Source organism: Lineus longissimus, chromosome 17, assembly GCF_910592395.1.
Source record: "Lineus longissimus chromosome 17, tnLinLong1.2, whole genome shotgun sequence".
NCBI classification, from domain to species: Eukaryota; Metazoa; Nemertea; class Pilidiophora; order Heteronemertea; family Lineidae; genus Lineus; species Lineus longissimus.
Window position 1 is genome coordinate 15015751 of NC_088324.1, and position 18514 is coordinate 15034264.

Genomic DNA, 18514 nt, shown 5'->3' on the forward strand with positions numbered 1-18514 from the left:
ACCTTGGGGAACAAACAATGGCTGTCCTTGATAGATCGATCTTATTACAGAAAGTTCAGTACTTGTCTGGGATTTTTGAACATGGTGTGTAGACACTAACAGCCCTCCCCACATGTTTGGATTGTAGCAGTGTCCATTGAACAGAACAACTCCGACTGTACATTCCATGAGCCAGTTCTCCTTTGAGAGCAGAGCAAGAGCAGAGTCCTGAAGGGTGGGGGCACCATAGCCATAACAGTAACCATACCTGTAATCGTATGGGATGGCCTGTACATTGCAGGGTTGGCTCTGTGAATTTTTTCCTCCTAGCCACTTTTTAGCCAAGTGGCTGTCACTTTTAGCCATATTTAGTCAGCTCTAGCCATTGCCGATCGTTTGTCCATCTTGGGGCCGACCCAGCCCACAGTAACATGTGCGAGAATGGCACCCCGCCAGTACTGAAACTAGCAAATCAACGAACGATTCGAGGAACCCGTGACCGGAGACTCCATGGCAACGAAGCGAGCGGGAAACTAGCCGATAATGTATGCGTAAGGCGACCGGCAGCGCCACCAAAATCACTGTAGCGGCAACGGGGAGAATTACAATGCAGACGATAGCAACCACGTGTGTATAGCGCGACCACCCGCAAACATAATAAAGTTTGACTGACTCAAATTCAAATTCAAATTCAAATTAGTTTATTAATCAAAAGGCCCGGAGGGCAAAGGTACACATGGTACAATAGAAATACAATGATTTTGATTGAAAGTACATAAGACATACAAAGGATACATGACAAAAGTAACAATATAAAGTCTACTACCGGGGTCAAACCTGGAGTAGATACTAGTAGGTGGGAGAGAGGAGGTCCTTATTTTATGCGATCAGAAAAGCATTTCTGTAAAAATGATGATAGCTTCTGACAAATTCCAGGGTCCTCATTTGAAAGAAGCCAGATAAACTTATTTCCTGGTGAGAGACCTGAAAAGTTGATGTTGTTCTCATTGATAACTGAGAAAAAATCGTTCCTTGAAGCATCATATTTTGGGCAGGCAGTTAGAAAGTGAACCTCGTCTTCTATTGAAGTCCCATCACAAGAACACACCCTCTCTTCAACTTTAAGTTTTTTGTATCTACCTCTTTCAATGGCTAGATCGTGACAGCTAATGCGGAAACAACAAAGGGATCTTCTTAAAGAAAAACTTGAAATTGAAGTCAGATATTTCTCACAGCAGAGTTGCGTTTTGAAGGACCTATAAGTGCGTAATTTGTTTTTAGCATTTGGATTCCGAGAATCATCCCAAATTTCTAGCTTCCACTTTCTGTAAAATTCTTCACCTAATTTATGAACAAGACTGGAGGTTGAAACACTTTCAGCATTGTTTGCATCCAGATTCAGACAACCACAAATAAATTTTATACAAGAAAACCAAGACTGTTTTCCTTTGTTGTCTAGATCCTTACTAACTTGTAAGGCACTGGTTAAAATAGACTTCGAACTAATTTCCCCATCCACTGTGTTGAGAGACAAGGATTCAAGCCTTAGCCAGAAAGAGAACATAGATTTGGCTATCATTAAATACAGTGGATGTCTGCCCAACTCGCCATACACGGCCAGATTTGTGGCATTTGTGTTAACACCCAGTACATATTTACAGAACTTCATGTGAAGGTTCTCACAGGGGAGATTTTCGAATCCCTTATCAATCTTAAATTCTCTCTCTCTTTTAACTTTTGAGGACATAGGGTTAAAACATCCCCAAATATCACTGCCATATAAAAGTATTGGCTGTATAGTGTGGTCAAATATATGGAGTAAGGTTGAGACATTTGGAAGCTGAGAGCTAAAGATACGCCTTAATTTAAAAAAAGCTTTAAGGGCTTTGTTATGAAGATCACGCTTTGCCTCAGCAAAAACGCCGGAGGCTTGAAAAGGCTTGACTAACACCTTCCTAACTTCCTTCAGCGCCCAACCACGTAGATCTGCGTGGCCCAAACCCCCCCCCCCCCCCCCCCTCTTTGAGCTAGTTATCGGAGTCTCTGGGAAGAACGACGCCATCGCCATCTTCAGGGCAAGGTAGGAACTGAAAAGACGGTTTAAGACCGGTTGGTCTTTTCAGTTCCTACCTTGCCCTGAAGATGGCGATGGCGTCGTTCTTTCATGAAGTCCACAAAACTGTTAACAGTACACTCCATTCAAGATTCGTAAAATGTACCACATTGTAGACTCAGATCAATAAACAACCATGCTAACAAAAGTGTAATTCAAGACGATGCAACCCACATTTATGCTACTCTTATTTGTTACTAGTTTACTCTATCTAGTTCAGGTCAGTCAACAGCAACAACAGCTTTTCTGAACCATAATACAAAGTCGACTGAAGTCAGGCCCATCTCAACTCACAGCCAGGTAAGTGACCTTTTCAACATTTATGAACTGGCCACTACCTTAACACCTTCAGCGCCGAACCACGTATATCTACCTGGCCCAAATCCCCCCTCCCCCTTTGATTGAGCTGGTTATCGGAGTCTCATGGACTTCATGAAAGAACTACGCCATCGCCATCTTCAGGGTAAGGGAGGAACTGAAAAGACCAAACGGTATTTTCACGGTACTTTCAGTTCCTACTTTGCCCTGAAGATGGCGATGGCGTAGTTTTTCAGTTCCTACCTTGCCCTGAAGATGGCGATGGCGTAGTTCTTTCATGAAGTCCATGAGACTCCGATAACCAGCTCAAATGCGAACGGGCGTGCCAACCCTGTCATTGTTGAGTCAGCAAAATGAATCAACAGAAGGCATGCATATAACAATGGATGAATAATTTAATTCAGAAATTTCGAATTAAAATTCCACTCATTAACAAGATGTATAGTTATTCAATAAAATAACAATGAGTCTTCCATTCCCAGCAAAGTTCAAATCTAATCCTAACAGTCAGAATATTGTTGTAACCATTCTGTTCTCTTTTCAGAAGATGAACACTCTGGGTGTAGAAACCTTTTCATTTCAGGCATCAATTACATGAAAAGGTCAATCTCTAGCACATAAAAATTTGCCAATTTGCCAAGTCATGCACACGCATTTGGCATGACAAGATTACAGCAGCTAAACTGTTGAGACTTTTGTACAGCAGATAAAGGCTACATAAGAACTTGCATGTTATTCTTCATTTTACTGGGAAAAGTATACAAGTTACAGCTTTCCGGCTTTAGTTGTCACATCACTTGAGAAAAATTCAGTTGAAGAATGATTTGGAGATCTGATTTTATGATCAGATAGGTCAAATATTGTCCCGTCATATTGCATAGTCCCTTTAGAGGCTAATAAAAACACAGACACAGCTAATCATCATCATCAGCCAACAGATCGAAGGCATTTTTTGTAGCTAGCCCTGAGGGCCCCTCGTCATCCCCATCTGAGGCCCCTTGCTGTCCGTCGTCATCTGATTCGGACTCGTCCGTCTGCTCATCCTGGATGTCGGAGCTTCTTCTGTTGCTGTTCTGTTGCCATTCTGCGATGAGTAACGTCTCGGCATGGTTCTCCCAATCACCTGCAGGAGGACATCATTTAAAGTGTTAATCAATCACTAAATCAATTTATATAACTTGTAATGCTATGACTTATTGATCAAGAATGGCATGTGAATTAACTGAAGCCTAATCAAACTTAAATCATGTGTAATATGATGTAATCTTATAGTAAAGTACCAAGGCAACTCATACTTTTATTGTTGGTGTACCCTGGAGGCCTCATACACAAGCAGAGTCTCCCCTCCACTGCTAACCGCAGGATGTTATTAGCTGCTCTATATGTGTCATTTCTTCTTGCCCTAGCTGTCACAAAACTACGTTTCTCTGCCCACGCTGGAAAAAATGAAATAAGATTACTGTAGTCTCTGAGCTTATTTCAATTGAAGGTCTTTGGAAGTACTGTGTCCCAGCAACTGGTCGAAGATTGGTCAAACAAAACATCAATTACTTCTTGGGTAGATTTGTGACAATAAACTGTGATATATTTCAGATAGAGAGTATACTGATAAAGATCATAGAGACATATCTTACCTTCACAGACATCAAACGCGGACCATTTCTGTTCCTCAAACCTAGAGGGTGCTTCCTCATCAGGATGTTTCAGCACAAGTAACTTTGGAAGTGAAAGTCGTTGGGTGAGGAAACTCACGGCAGAATAGGGTTCGCGCACCTGGGCAATGGGGTAAATACCTGCAATGATCTAGAGGGAAAGGTAATGATAATGAAGTGTCATGCTATTTAAAATGAGTATGGATTTAACAATAGTTTTCTGTGGTGGAGTTTGAGCTCATAAGCTCCTAGTGATACAATGACAAGAGTCTAGTTCAATTGATGGATATAATCCAATTCAGCAAAAGAAACAAGGCAACTAAGTCATAAGACTCCCTCCCCACCCCACCAGATACTGGCAGGACTCATAAACTTCCTTACCTGTAATGGTTTTTGAACCAATGATGGGAACACAAGACCTGGAGAATCACATAACTTGACTGTTTTGGTCAGGAAGATTGTTTGAAAGTGTTTGGTGTGTCCTGGGGTCCGTGATGTACTCACAACCTTCTTTCCCACCAAGCCATTCATCAGAGATGACTTGCCAACATTTGGATAACCTGTTGGAGATGAAATTATATAGAATATAATATGTTGTGCAATCATACAATGATAATTGGGTGGATAATCAAATGTCAGAGTGACCGGGTGATTGACACAGGTTTTAAGTGTCTTTTGCCTTGAACTTACTTACCTACACAACCAATGGTCACCACACCATCCCTATAGGCCACATGCTCCCTGTATTCAGCAGTGTCTGTGTACACCTCGATTTCAATGTCTGCCTCTCCCACTTCTGATTCGTGGTGGTCTGTCTCAATCTTCTCTTTCCAGCTACTCATGTCGACTGGAAAAGGAAGACATCATTGTATACATGTAGTTCATTCAGAATTGCGCCGAACCACGTAGATCTACGAGGCCCAAATCCCCCCTCCCTTTGAGCTGGTTATTGGAGTCTCATGGACTTCATGAAAGAACTACGCCATCGCCATCTTCAGGGCAAGGGAGGAACTGAGAAGACCAAACGGTCATTTCAGTTCCTCCCTTGCCCTGAAGATGGCGATGGCGTAGTTCTTTCATGAAGTCATTTAAAGTTCTGAACTACGACATCGCCATCTTCAGGGCACGGTAGGAACTGAAAAGACTGTTTGGTTCCTACCTTGCCCTGAAGATGGCAATGGCGTAGTTCTCTCATGAAGTCAATGAGACTCCGATAACCAGCTCACAAAGGGGGAATCGGGCCACGTAGATCTAGGTGGTTCGGCGCTAAAGGTGTTAACACTGATGTTTGATACACCAATTGAGAGCTGATAATGTCAGAGTCATGCTAGCTGATGATCATATCACAATATTTCAAGCAGCCTATCTCACCTTTATCCAGACAAATTGTCTCACAGGCTTTTAACAGCTGAAGAGGACCCACTGCATTGTATCTTCGGATCTTTCTCTTCTTTCGTAATACTGGAATTTAAAGTTTAGAACACGTATGCTGTGGTGTTTTGAAACAAAAAGGAAATACATGTAATTTGAAAGACACCTGTTGGCTTAATTTGAAAACAGTGTAATGAGATGGAGTTGATCTTTCACACAACTTCCACCGGTATTGACAGATGGACCCTGCACTGAATTTCATTCTAAACAGCTCAATTGTTCTACAATTCAATTTGTTAGTTTGAACCTACCGTTTCCAGGGTCCTCATGTGTCGTATCGGACCCCTCAATATTTCTCGGGAATGACGTGAAACATACAATATGAACTTTGGGGAATTTTGTCTGGAAGTAATGCCGCCATGCCACGACCAATGGTGGAGGGGCCAGATCAATCTTGTTCAGGACGAGGATGATGTGTTTCTTAAGGTCGTTTGTGACGTAGTCGTAGAGGGCTGGCGAGAAGTGGAGAGCCTGAAATGAAAACCAGACATTTCAAAATCTAATCTCACCCATTAGCGCCCAGGTTAGTCTTAATTTTGAGATTTGTATCTCACATGGGTTTCGACGAAGTGATATTCACGGCTTTTATAGTTCACACATCAGTAACCGATGTGTAATAGCACAGTAGTGTGAGGCAATGGCTACAAAAGAAAGATATCACTTTCACACATATGGCCTTTTCTCTGGGACAGTTTGTCACCACAGAGGCCTAATATTAGGTGATTTCACACTGTTTCAACCCAGTTTCACTTACAGGATGTCGAATGTCAGTGATAAGAAGAATGATATCTGAAATCTCCAGGACTCTCCACAGTTGCCGCCAGGTCTCCAAGTTGATTTCAAAGTAACTCAACTCTTCTGGTGGGTACTTGTCCATGATACTGTCAAGATAATCCTGAAAGAATATCAGCACTCATCAACCAGGATGCATTTTGCTTTAGGCCATCTTTAAAGAAAAATATCTGTGTTGATCAGTCTATTCTATGAGCAGTTGCAAAGTTGAACTACTTGTCTTCCTGTCCAATAAACCTTCCCATTCCCAAAATCCTTTAACGAATTATTTACATCATGATTTGATAAATGACTCCTTACGCGAAAATATTTTTCCTCTCTTGACTCAAGCACCCCTTTTGTTAAACTGTGATTCCATGGAGGTCGCTTTGGCATGTCAAGGATCGTCCCAGGCTGATAGATCTCATCAAGGTCAATTTCAAGGTCACTCTGGAAAGATACGATAAGACATTTCAGAATGAAAAGGAATTATTATGGTGACCAGCAAAATTCAATGTGAACTTTCACATTTAATTTTCAGGTTTTCCCGAGACCAAAAACCCTGTGATATACATTCCAGGCCTACAGCTTCAATTCCTAATTTCTCTAATTCTTGAACACCACTACTCACTTCAGGCAATAGTTCCACAGGATGTCTGGCTAATTCTTTCCTTTTTTCTATTTCTTTTCTCGTTTCATGGGCGAAGTGCAGGCGATATCTGAAAATGGTAAAGAAATCTAAAAACTATTGAAATAAATAGAGAAGTATTGACATGTATCAATGAGATGATCTGATCTAACAGGTTAGAGCGAAAATGATTTTGAATCTCAGAGACGTTTAGCATCAAGAGTTTTTAGATCCATACCTGTTAGGATCATACTTTCGATCTTGTGATTTCGTTGGCTGCTGATTGATCTTTTTGACATCGGTTTCATCCTCATCTTCTGACGACTCTGGGGAGCTCGTCTGATCTTCCCGATAGCGAGCTTTTCCATAGCAACCCTCTAAAAACAAAGAAAGATGCGATAAATGTTTTCAAAGGAGCGTGGCGGGGTGGTCCGGGCCGGGCGGGAGAGGGTTGCTTAGCACTGGAAGTGAAACCTCAGATTGACAAATGGCAGAACCACCCTCCAATATGTTACCAGTGGCAGTGCAAGTGCAACACCCGCAGACCATGCAAGTAGTAAGTACATTATATGCCTGGTCCTTATGGCTCATGTACATTATGTACATGGACAGGCCTACAATACATGCAATACTGAGGTACCTTTTCTTTTTGCCTGTTTCTCTCGTTTTTCCTGCAATTGTTTCTTCTTTTGCTTTGAACTAAATGGTTTCTTTCGAGGCATTGTATAATTTCAAATGGTTAACAAAAAAAAAACTTCTGTTGTTGAGTTGCAAATTCACTTTTCTGCGAATTTTCACAGAAACCTGAAATGGGGGCGAAACAACCGCAATTCTCCTGAAATCTAGATGACACAAGTACCATCTTGTCCAACATGGGTTATTGTCTCTGTAAATATAAGTTGCCATTTTGTCCAAAATATGTACATTTGCCGGAAAAGAACGAGTAGTTCCGACTAATTCCGAAGTATATAACGGTCAAACGTAGGCTTTTTGTTTTATTCTTAACCAAAATGTTACTTTATAAACCAAGTTCTAAATAAAGGGGCAGTTATTACTTGGAAAATATCAGCATTACTAGCGAATTAAGTAAAATATGTTGAACTACCTTTGCAAATGATGAAGCTCATGCAAACCAAAAGTGAATGGTTCTAGATATTCATACGCTAAGTAGTCACTTTTCACAGACTTAAAAGAAAGCATTTTAGTTCCGGCCAGGAGAGATTGTGATGAGTGCCCAACAACATGAAAAACAGAAAAATGTCAGAAATAAAATGTCATAAAATGTCCATATCGACCGTTTAAAGTGTTGATTTTTCAGCCTATGTGACATGGAGTTTCCTTTCGATGTCAATTATCTCTTTGGGGATGAAATCACTGTTGTTGATAGCCATTTAATGCCCAGTAGGCGGAAGCCAAGTTTGAGGTATGTAGCATCGCCATCTGGCTCTGCTTATCTAGGCATCTGGCATTGTATGCCTATGTAGGCCTACTACTACTAGGCCTACTCCAGTCTAGGGCCTACTAAACTAAACTGTGCTGCTGCTGCTGTGGTTAGTAGACACGGTTAGTGGTTGGTCTGGTCTCTCTGGTGTCAAACTTACTGCAGTGCAGCAGCAGGCATGTTACAGTACGCACTGACTGCACATGATATACAATAATAGGCCTATAGGCCTACATTCATATGGACATGATGATGTCATTGTCGACATTGATAACTTGGGCCTAGGCCCTAGACCAGTGTCATCTCAATATCCAGTGATATCAGTGCTGCATATTCCAAAAAATTGTCGTTGTATGAAGATGGATCCTGTTATTATTTTCAGTCTGGCAGAATGTAAAGAACAGATAAGAAGGGTGTTGGATGCGATGGGTGCAGCATCAACAAAGGTAAACAGATCACGTTAAGCAATCAAAGAGTATAAAATCATTTTCATTGGAGTTGATGGCCCATTTTCATTTAACTACAGCTTTGTACTGATTGGTTGTTAACTGACACCAACTTCATGAAAAAAGAAGATATGCTGCTGCCCTCTTTGATGCATTTTTTCAAGTAATTCCTACTTGAAGCATCTTTAAATTGGTACCATTTACCGAAGTGATTGTTTTTGTTTAATTCTTCAAAATAAGAACCGCTCTTGTTGAGACCAGTGCCACATTCCAATGTTACAAGTGTACTGTAAGTAGAATTGAAAGGAAATGTGGCACTGATTATTTTGTATTTCCAGGCTCAAGGTTTATACACAATCATCACGTCTGGAAGGAAATTAGAAACCTCATTAAATCAGCGGTGTTATGTTATGAAAGATGCTGAAGGAAACAAGTAAGTGGTCAAACAAAGAACTTTTCACATTTCCAGAAGTATATGGCTAAGCTTGGAGGAATTATACTTCACTATAATTCCTCCAAGGGCTAAGGGAAGGCCAACTTACGTCTTACGTGAAAGTTTTTCTTAATTTCCTAACAGTGAATTACTCTGAAGTATTCTGGCCAATCCAAGAGGGGCCTCATAGCCTAGTGGTTAACACTGCTGGCTACCACGCAATAGGGCCCGGGGGGAGAACCCAGGATTGTATTTCTGGATGAACCGGCGTGGCTTTCAAGCTTGGGTCTGTCGGATGAGCCTAAATGAATGCAAATTCATGTTTTCTCATTCTTAGTGGACGAGGTTTGATCCTTGGCATACTCAAAGTCGGTCAGAGGACGTTGTTTGTTTATGACCACAATGGTCAGCAGCATGAGATGGTACCATTATGTGTTCTAGACTTCTACGTGCATGAATCTCGTCAGCGGATGGGGTGCGGGAAACGACTCTTCGACTATATGTTACAGGTAGGTTATGAGGAAAACACAGTGCCTTTCTATCATGGGTTAGACCCTGAGAGATCAAAGCTAGCTCAGGTTGATTTATTTAGCACATCCTGTCGTCTGTATAATTCCTGATACTCCGAGTAAGACGAGAGCCGACAATTTGAACAATGCTTCAAAATGGTTTCCTGATTTCACAAAAAGCAACAGATTAAGAATGATTATAGAATTACCAAGTGATCACTTATTCTTATCTTCAGCAAGAAGAAGTGCAGCCTCAGCATCTAGCCATCGACACACCATCTTCAAAGTTTGTACCCTTCCTCAAGAAGCACTACCATTTCAAGGCGACTATTCAACAAGTCAACAAGTTTGTTGTATTTGAAGGCTTCTTCACAAATAGACATGGTGTGTATGTGTTCATGTTGCAGCTCAGTTTTCAAGCATAAAGGCCTTGTGTAAACTGTGTAAGCATATTTTGACCAAAGACAGTTGTGAGTCTCCTCTATTGTAGCTAAAAAGTATTAGCCTATATTCCAATGTATTACATTCAGGCATTCATAAGTATTTTCTTACTTTACTCTAGATGTGGTTCGTCAACAAGGCAGAATAGTTAGTCGACCCCCAAAACATCCTAGTTCTGCAAAAGCTCGACCAAGTAAGTGTATGCTTAGAAGTTATATTGGTCATGAAGAAATCCTAGTGTTGATCCTAATTCTCTGGTTGGGTGCCATGTGGAAGAACGATGCAAGTTCCATTCTTGTGTGGAGCTTCTAAATTGTGTTGTTGTTGCAAGGTACAAATTCTTAATCCGATTTTGAATGTTGTCATTTCTAATTTCCAGATGGCCAGCCAACGTACCCGAATGAAATCAAACAACAACGAGAGAAAGAGGCGCTCAGTCACATAAGTCTTCCCCGGTCAAGGTCACGCGATGCGCTGAATGCGATCGGCGTGACGTTACCGTTGCCCCAGGAACCACGCGCTCGACCACCACTCCCAAGTGATAGAGGAAATATGACGTAAGTGGTGTAGATTGTCCTGACTTGTCACACTTACCGTATGTTTATTTGTGGGGCTTCTCCAAATATTAGCTACTCCACTGAATGAGATAAGTTTTGAATGCATTCCTTTGTACCAATGTACAGGTATGGCTGATAGTATAAAGTCTGTTGACACCCTGCATGTCAGACCAGATTGTGCATACCATTCATCGTGCATTTCATTTCAGCATTGATACAACCAAATTAAAATCCAAAAACTTGAAAAGAGGTAGGTCAAGGTCACTCCAATAATAACAGTAACAGATCTGACCAAACTGTGAGAAATCTGAAATCATCTCAAAAAACTTAAGCCCACATGATCCGGCTACTAATCTGCTTTGCTTTTGCATTGTAAAACCTAACAAATAAATCTTTTCTGTGTTTTTGTCAGATCTGTTCATATTGTGTCCGTGTGTGAGTGACCTTTTAGTACCTGCTTTGTAGTGTATCATGTATACGATTGGTTTAAGGGTTGTTAATCACAAAGAGTTGACAACCTTTAAATCAACCCATCTGCCCTCTCAATCTTCTATCTAACTTCTCAATCCTCATCCCACTATAACCACTTTTTCAGGCCCCTTGGCGATGATGATTTTGGTGATAATAACGCTAGTCGAGGTCGCGGTGCACAGGCACACATGTATAGTAGACACGCCATGAACTCCACACCCACAAGAATAGGGAGTGCAGGCTCTACTAGAGAGACTCCAATAGAACCACTTTACATGTATAAGAAAGGTATCAACACATTGCTCTAACTTTATTTCTCCCGTTACGGGTGCTGACATCTATTTGGTTTGTGGTCCAAATTTCTGAGTTATAATATCTGAGGGTATAAAATATGTGCTTGTCTTCTGTAGTTAGAATTTGATTGGAATCAACATGTGTATTGCAGACTAAACTAACACAAAGTCTTTTCTGTGGATTGCCTGTAAATTTATATATTCCACTCTAACAGCAATTTCTTGTTTTGTTCCAGAACCTCTTCCACCTGTACCACCTATGCCGCGTGACGGACCCTCAACTGATTATAAAGAATTCCATCAGCATCTCAACTCCCACCAAGCAATCCAAGACAGACGAGGGCATCTCAAAACTGGGACTGACCGTGCCTCTCCACTCGGGTAAGAGTGCCAATGGCGCATCTGCACATTCTCAATGACAAGGTTCCCCGTCATTTTTGATGAAAAGATGTGAGCTCCAGCCAGGCCTCCCTCGGGTGGTGTTCAAGGGAAAATCCTCCAGGATTCTTTCTGGTAGTTGAGCAGAAGCCATGTTCACAGATGTTGGAGTCATGCATGCCCTGTCATGTCAGAGTTTGTTGAGGCAGAAGAACTGTTAAAACATTGTTGTCTTATCTTTCCAGAATGAACAGTTCACCGACTCACGTTCGCTCGGACACTAATAAACCACTCGGAGATCATTACGCTACAAGAAGTGCTAAACCGATGACTTTGAACTCAAATTGGACTGTTTATGGAGTGCCGCCAAACTATCAGGGACGGAAGTGGCAGCATACGCAACTCTGGTAGCAGGAGAGGAATAGATGATATTGGGGCATGTGTGATCAAGTGAGGAATAACAGATGGCCAAGCATAGTGCAGTATGTGTGCTCCCTGGTTCCTACAGACATGTTTCTGGATAAGACTTGGGAATGATTGTAAAGGGGCTTTGAGACTGTATGGTTGTACAGCATTGTGTTAGAACTTTCATTTTCATTTTGTGTTGTGCATTTTTACAGCAGTTTTTCACTGCCGATGATAGTAAGACTTTCCAGATCAGCACCATCTAGTTGTGGGGGGGGGGGGGGGGTGGTCTTGATAAAGGTATATTATAGTCATAAACACTATGACTAGTTGGAAATTTAAACCTATTACACAAATGTTAGCATGTATACCCTCGGTACGATTTCTAAAATAACCTGAGTGGAATGCATACATCTGCACCAATGAACACTATAGATTTGGAGATTTTAGTGATTTACACCCAGCACTTAAAAACCATAATAATGTGGATTATCTGTGATTGAAAGAGATTTTTGAGATAATGTTTATATAATTGAGTCAGTATTTGAGGCGATGCAATAGCAGGAGAATGTGCTTGAATGTTGTCATTCCTATAACAGGTATCAGAGTTTCATCTAGAGCTAATGTTCACTACGGGAGAAATTGGCACAGTGATTTTCAATTTTCACACTCAAAACACTGCAGTCGCCATGACCATCACCCGTGAAGTGGACGGTGGGATTGTTTATGAACTTGTTTACATCATCATTGCCTGCTTAAGATGCCGGAAAATTTATCCTTCAATAATGAAATCAAAGCCATAGACGTTCCTTTCTGATGAGAGGATTCAGACATAAACTTCCCTGCTGCCAAACCTTATGGCACTTTACACAAGTTAAACCAAATAATGTTATATTTTTACAAAACCTGTAGTGAGAAGGTATCACAACTTTTCTACTAAATCAGTTTTTCTAAACTTTGTGTAAAAGTGTGGTTGATGTTGTTACATTTCTTCATTCTCAGAATGTAAGAACGATAGGTACAATGTTCTGCTCTCTATGTTTCATCAGTTGTGATATACTTATAGTAACCCACAGTCTGGTGTTCAATGACATGCATGTGACTGTAGATTACATGTAGTAGACAGCACTAGTGTTACTGCTTTAGGCTGAACAGGAACCTGTATTTCAAAATGATTGAACATTTGATGTTTCTATATATGTTTTGCTCAGTATCATGGTGTAAAGACCATGGCAAGTATTTCAGTTTACGTTTACGATTAATTTATAAAATATTTTATTGTTTGTTCATATTCAATGCATGAATGTTTTGTGAGATATTTATTTTTTATCATTCAGGGTTTATTTACATTCCACCATTATGTGACCATTATGATTTGAGAATTCTTTATTTTTGATTAATGCTAGCTACAAATGTTCTGTCAGGCTGGCCATCTAAAATTGTATAAAGTATGTACTCATGTGAGGAGGAAAGGGGTCTGACAGTACTGAAAAATATGTGTACATTACTCATTAGGCCTGTAGATGGTGACCACTTTGGTATTCGGGGGAAGAAGGTCTGAACATCTCCTGAAGATGTTTATCTGTTACCCAGTAGCTTTGTACAGATGTCCTGTAGTTTAGTACTTAAAAGTAAAGTCAAGGTTCTCTGTTGAGTATGTGGTAATTATGATTGTCTCTATCAAACAAAAATTCCACTTATCATTTTCACTCATCTGTATGGTATTGTATATAAAACATTTGTACAGCTTGGCGATAAATTATTTCTAAAGCTCACACTATCTCATTGTTATTCCATGACTTTTAGACAAGGCACTTTGGTGTTGGATTGTGTCTTCACTGAATGGGACGAAGACTGTGCATGCAAAGGAACAAGCTGATATAACCAGCTGGAAGAGTTGAAATACTGACATCCCTCGTCTCATCTCTTCTGCATTGTCACAATCAGTCATAACATGTGTCATGTCTTGATAGCAGTGGAAAAGACGAAAGAATGAACCAGTCAGCTGGCCAGCTTCTGCGTCATCGCAATCAGTCACAAAATGTTGTCTTCTCTTGAAAGCAAAGGACATGTAAATTGTCCTGTCTTGCTGCATCCATTGGAAGGTCAATAGGCACTAACAAAAGGAACACAAGACACTACGTTTCCATATAAATATTCTCCTTCATTGTGCACCAACAGGCACAAAATGATAAATAATAACACTTACAAGTATATAGTACAACTCAACATATTCACTCCATTTAAAACAAATCCTTTTATAACATCATATTTGCTTCCCTTTCGAGGGTGGCTCACACACTATAAAACATACAATAAGACGCTTATCATCCTGCCACTGGCTCAATGACTTGTTTCTTTTTCTTAGGTTTCCTCCACATTTGAATATTTGATCCAAACCATGGTCAACCTGTGGAATTAGCTGCAACCTATCCGAATATCTCCCACCTCTGCAAACAAATCCAGTCTTGGACTGTCAACACAGTTCTCGTGTGGAATTAAGACTCAAGAGGCATTGAGCATAGTGCACCATAATGAAGGTCTGCCAATGCCTGAATGATCATAATACATAACTCTAATGCTGCAATTCATAAAGTCATTTCCGAGTAATAGTTTGGAAATCAGTACATTGATGGTCCCAGATATTATGCTGGTTCGTTTTAAGTCTTTTTATTGAAATTTGGTCTCAACAAAATCTGTTATCAGATCACAACTACTGAAAGTATCCTACAACGAAAACACTTAACAAACTTATGACTTGAAAACTGAAGCAAAATGTACCATAACTAAATCAAGATTCATTGTCAACTTATGTAATAACCACCTCACAATCAATAAAATACACCTAAACAGAATTAAGGAGACCACAGGAATAGAACTCAAGTGCTGCACTAATAATCCAACACGCTAAAAGATATGCAGCAGGAGTTCTTAAGTCAAATTCAGAAAGTTTGGATGCAAAAAACATGTTTTCCTAGCCAAGTGATAGATGAAGGACAAATGTTGCAAGTCTCTGGTTAGCTTCAAAATGACTCTGAGCAAATCTTGCTCATAAATGCAAAATTATCTTATTCTTGTGACCGCCCGAGTCATGGTAGCTAAATCATGACAAGTACCACTTGCTCCCGATTGCTGCATCTAATTATCCCGTCGTCTTGAACAATTTTAAAATGTCCTCATTTGTCGTTGTTTCCTCTGGTAAAAGATTCTCAGTGTCCTTGATTAATTTGTTTGCGCCACGCGTCAGCAGTAGTTTCACGACTTCGGGATGTTCACAGGAGGCAGCTGGAGAATAAAAGGAACATTCTTACAAGAATGAGAGCACAGATGGTGAGAGTGTACAGAACGACACTTGCCAGGCGTCAAACCCATGACCTTCAAATTACAGTTGGACGCTCTTCAGTGCACTGTGCTGGTATATTTTTCAAATTTTCTTCTCAACAGTCGAAGTCTTCGATGTCAAAATCACTCATCAAGACAAGTACTTACCATAATGAAGAGGTGTCTGACCTTCAGTATCCTTCAAGTCAACATCTGCATTTTTGTTGAGTAATAATTCGACCATTTCTTTATGTCCCCGATCACAAGCCCAATGGATTAGAGCGAGACCCTCTGTATCTTTTTGGTCCACAGCCTGTTTTCCTGATGTCAATACCCGCTCTACCTCTGCTAAATTCCCGTCGATGCACCAATCAAATATGGTTTTATCCTCGTCTTTCATGGCGTTTTCCTCTGGTGGACACATGGTACTCACACCGATGCCAAGTCCCCCTGCCATAGATCGCCCTGAGGTTTGTGAACTCTGAATGACAGAAATCAAAGAACCTATCAAGGAATACTTCTTACCTTACTCTCAATCATTCTGACCCTCGACATGAAAAGAACAGAATTCAAACAAACTGAGTATCCCACATAAAACATACGCAAAACTTCTCAATCAGTCCACTGATGGTGACTGATCAGAATGCCACTGTACAAATTTCACATTAAAAAAGGGAGTCCATGACATGTTGCAACACACTGATCATGATTGATCTTTAGCCTACCCTGATATCATCCAAACAGATACAAAGAACCTGTCATGCCCGTTAGTGTTCTGAAATGACAATCAAAGGACTGGCATGACTGCACATACCATATTTTCCCAGTTTGGGTCGTAATTACTGAGTTCTGTGATGTATTCTTTCATTGCATCTGTCTTGCTTTTGTCCCCAAGCTTCTTCCAAGCGTCCCTATAAAAAATAGATTGAGCAACATCAAACTTTTCAGCTCATAGATTTTGATCTGGCAAGATCATCTTTTATTAAGCTGGCGTAACCGGAGACTCACTATGATGATGTACCACATCAGCTAGACATCTTGATCCAAGCTTTTTATCCCGAGTTAATCCTGTCCAAGGGCCACAATCACCAGTTCTATAATCATCAACGAGTTGATGGCAACAACTTAGAAGAAGAAAAAGCCTTCATTTCGGGCATTCATTCCACTCTGATCTGTTGATTGTGAACACTCCCAGGAATTCATGAAAGCTCGAATAAGTTATCGACTGCTCACCATTTCTGTTTCCCTTGGAAGTCAAAGAAACCAGGTTTGGGAGTATTACATGGTCCTTCCTTGCACTGAAATATAAAACATGGTATATTTCGTATGATAAAGATGAAGAATAAAACACGAGTAAGGTCAGGAATGGACAAAATGCAGCAAAAAAAAAATTCACAATCTTGTTCTGTCAACTGTAAGTGTAAACAAGTTAAATGACAAACTTGTCACTCAGTAAGTAACAACTTTGCAACACTGCATCTCCAACTCAACTGATTATTAGTTAGTTATTATAGTTAGTTGTATGCACTGGCTGTCATGGACGTAGGCCTACAGTACAGGCCAACAAAACATGGTCTGAACTGTCTTCACTAGAAACTGGCCACATATTCCAAAACCCAGGGGATGATAACTGAAACATAGTACCTGTTTGAATCTGGCATAAAAGTACAACAATTTTGTACTGTCTAGCTGTCCACCGATTGCCCTGACATAGCTTGCAGCACGTTCAAAAGTCGACGAAAGATCAGAATCTGCAAAATTTTCCTCCATCATTTTGTTAGTTGTTACGTCGTTTGAGCAATTCCGTAGCTGCCGCCGGTACGTCCGTCTCTGCGGCTACCGAAAACCTTACCAAGGACACATGTTGTTACCCCGCCCCCCCCCCCCCCCCACTTCCATAGTCAAGGGGGCCGCAGGCGCGTTCCCGATTTTTCGGGAAAAGGGGTTAATTTTCACTCTTGTTTCGGGGAAAAATCCCCGAAAAATCAATAAAATAGGGGTGTTATTACTGCTATTTTCCCTTCAAAAACGGAAAATAGGGGTATATTTTCTCATGTTTTCCTTCCCTGGGTCTTCTAAGGATCCTCAGCAGCAAGGAGATGATGTTCAGGAACACGTTATGCATTTCCATGAAGATCCTGATGGGGATGTGAACTTTGCTGCTCCAGAAGTGCAGACCCACCTTAGACATGTTGCTCAGGAAGCCCTTGATGATGATGAAGAGGAAACACAGCCTGCTATCACCAAGGTATCAAACACAATCCTCGGGGTAGGGATCCAAGACTCCCTTCAATTAGGGGGGTAAGATCAAATCCTTCCTTCAAATAGGGGGTCAATTTCCTCACAAAAGCCCGCAAATAGGGGGTACAAAAAAATGCTGTTTCCTTCCATTAGGGGGTGATTTTAAAACTTGGGAACAAGCCTATGTACCCCCTAAATAAGGGGAGTGGGGGGGGGGGGTTGTTACATCTTTGGCACAACCATGTCATCGGAACAATGTCTCAATTTACAAATGTAATCGACTGGACATTTGTGGCCTGACCATATCAGCACACCCTGCGGGGCCACTCTTGACTTGCAACGCACCTGCTACGTAAGTGGGGTTAACACCATGGATGTAATGCCGAGAGAATTTGCACAGTCTATATAAAGGTCATGGAATAACTCGTCCCCCGTTTCCAACCTATGATGGGTACTTTTTAATTTCAAGTAATCGCGTAGTTCTATCTCTTAGCTCAGATGGCAGCACCTGCCAGCTAGACAAGACAAGACATCAGAGCGAAAGTGAATATGAGGACATTTCTGTTTTCCACCCCAACGGGCCTGTTTATTTTACTGTCGCTCGATATTGTTACTTGCAGAAATGACTTTCGGTCAATGAGACAGTAGAGCACCAGAGGCCATAGGCCTATCTCTTCTGGATGTGC

The 18514-nt window shown here is 40.9% G+C and overlaps 3 protein-coding genes across 4 annotated transcripts; 1 reads left to right on the plus strand and 2 right to left on the minus strand.

Annotated features, from left to right (window-relative positions):
- Positions 1-2837: 2837 nt before the first annotated feature.
- Positions 2838-7731, minus strand: LOC135501229 (guanine nucleotide-binding protein-like 1). The gene is made up of 12 exons (XM_064793220.1): positions 7533-7731; positions 7131-7269; positions 6896-6983; positions 6586-6714; positions 6248-6388; positions 5745-5964; positions 5434-5523; positions 4757-4909; positions 4444-4622; positions 4045-4213; positions 3706-3846; positions 2838-3533 (listed from the first exon to the last, which is right to left on the minus strand). Exons 1-12 carry the CDS (start codon positions 7612-7614, stop codon positions 3325-3327), a joined length of 1740 nt encoding a protein of 579 aa, XP_064649290.1. The 5' UTR covers positions 7615-7731; the 3' UTR covers positions 2838-3324.
- A 382-nt stretch (positions 7732-8113) lies between these two features.
- Positions 8114-12549, plus strand: LOC135501767 (alpha-tubulin N-acetyltransferase 1-like). 2 transcript variants are annotated; one of them, XM_064794057.1, is made up of 10 exons: positions 8114-8315; positions 8716-8779; positions 9118-9212; positions 9550-9721; positions 9958-10105; positions 10284-10355; positions 10542-10719; positions 10929-10969; positions 11720-11864; positions 12107-12549. In XM_064794057.1, exons 1-10 carry the CDS (start codon positions 8221-8223, stop codon positions 12270-12272), a joined length of 1176 nt encoding a protein of 391 aa, XP_064650127.1. In that variant the 5' UTR covers positions 8114-8220; the 3' UTR covers positions 12273-12549. The 2 variants fall into 2 exon arrangements, with proteins under 2 accessions (XP_064650127.1, XP_064650126.1); XM_064794056.1 differs by lacking the exon at positions 10929-10969 and adding an exon at positions 11315-11478.
- A 1860-nt stretch (positions 12550-14409) lies between these two features.
- On the minus strand, positions 14410-17365 carry LOC135501446 (acyl-CoA-binding domain-containing protein 6-like). Its single transcript, XM_064793571.1, has 5 exons — positions 17232-17365; positions 16821-16885; positions 16402-16498; positions 15756-16068; positions 14410-15551 (listed from the first exon to the last, which is right to left on the minus strand). The coding sequence occupies exons 1-5, from the start codon at positions 17358-17360 to the stop codon at positions 15409-15411; spliced, it is 747 nt and encodes a 248-aa protein (XP_064649641.1). The 5' UTR covers positions 17361-17365; the 3' UTR covers positions 14410-15408.
- Positions 17366-18514: the final 1149 nt, after the last annotated feature.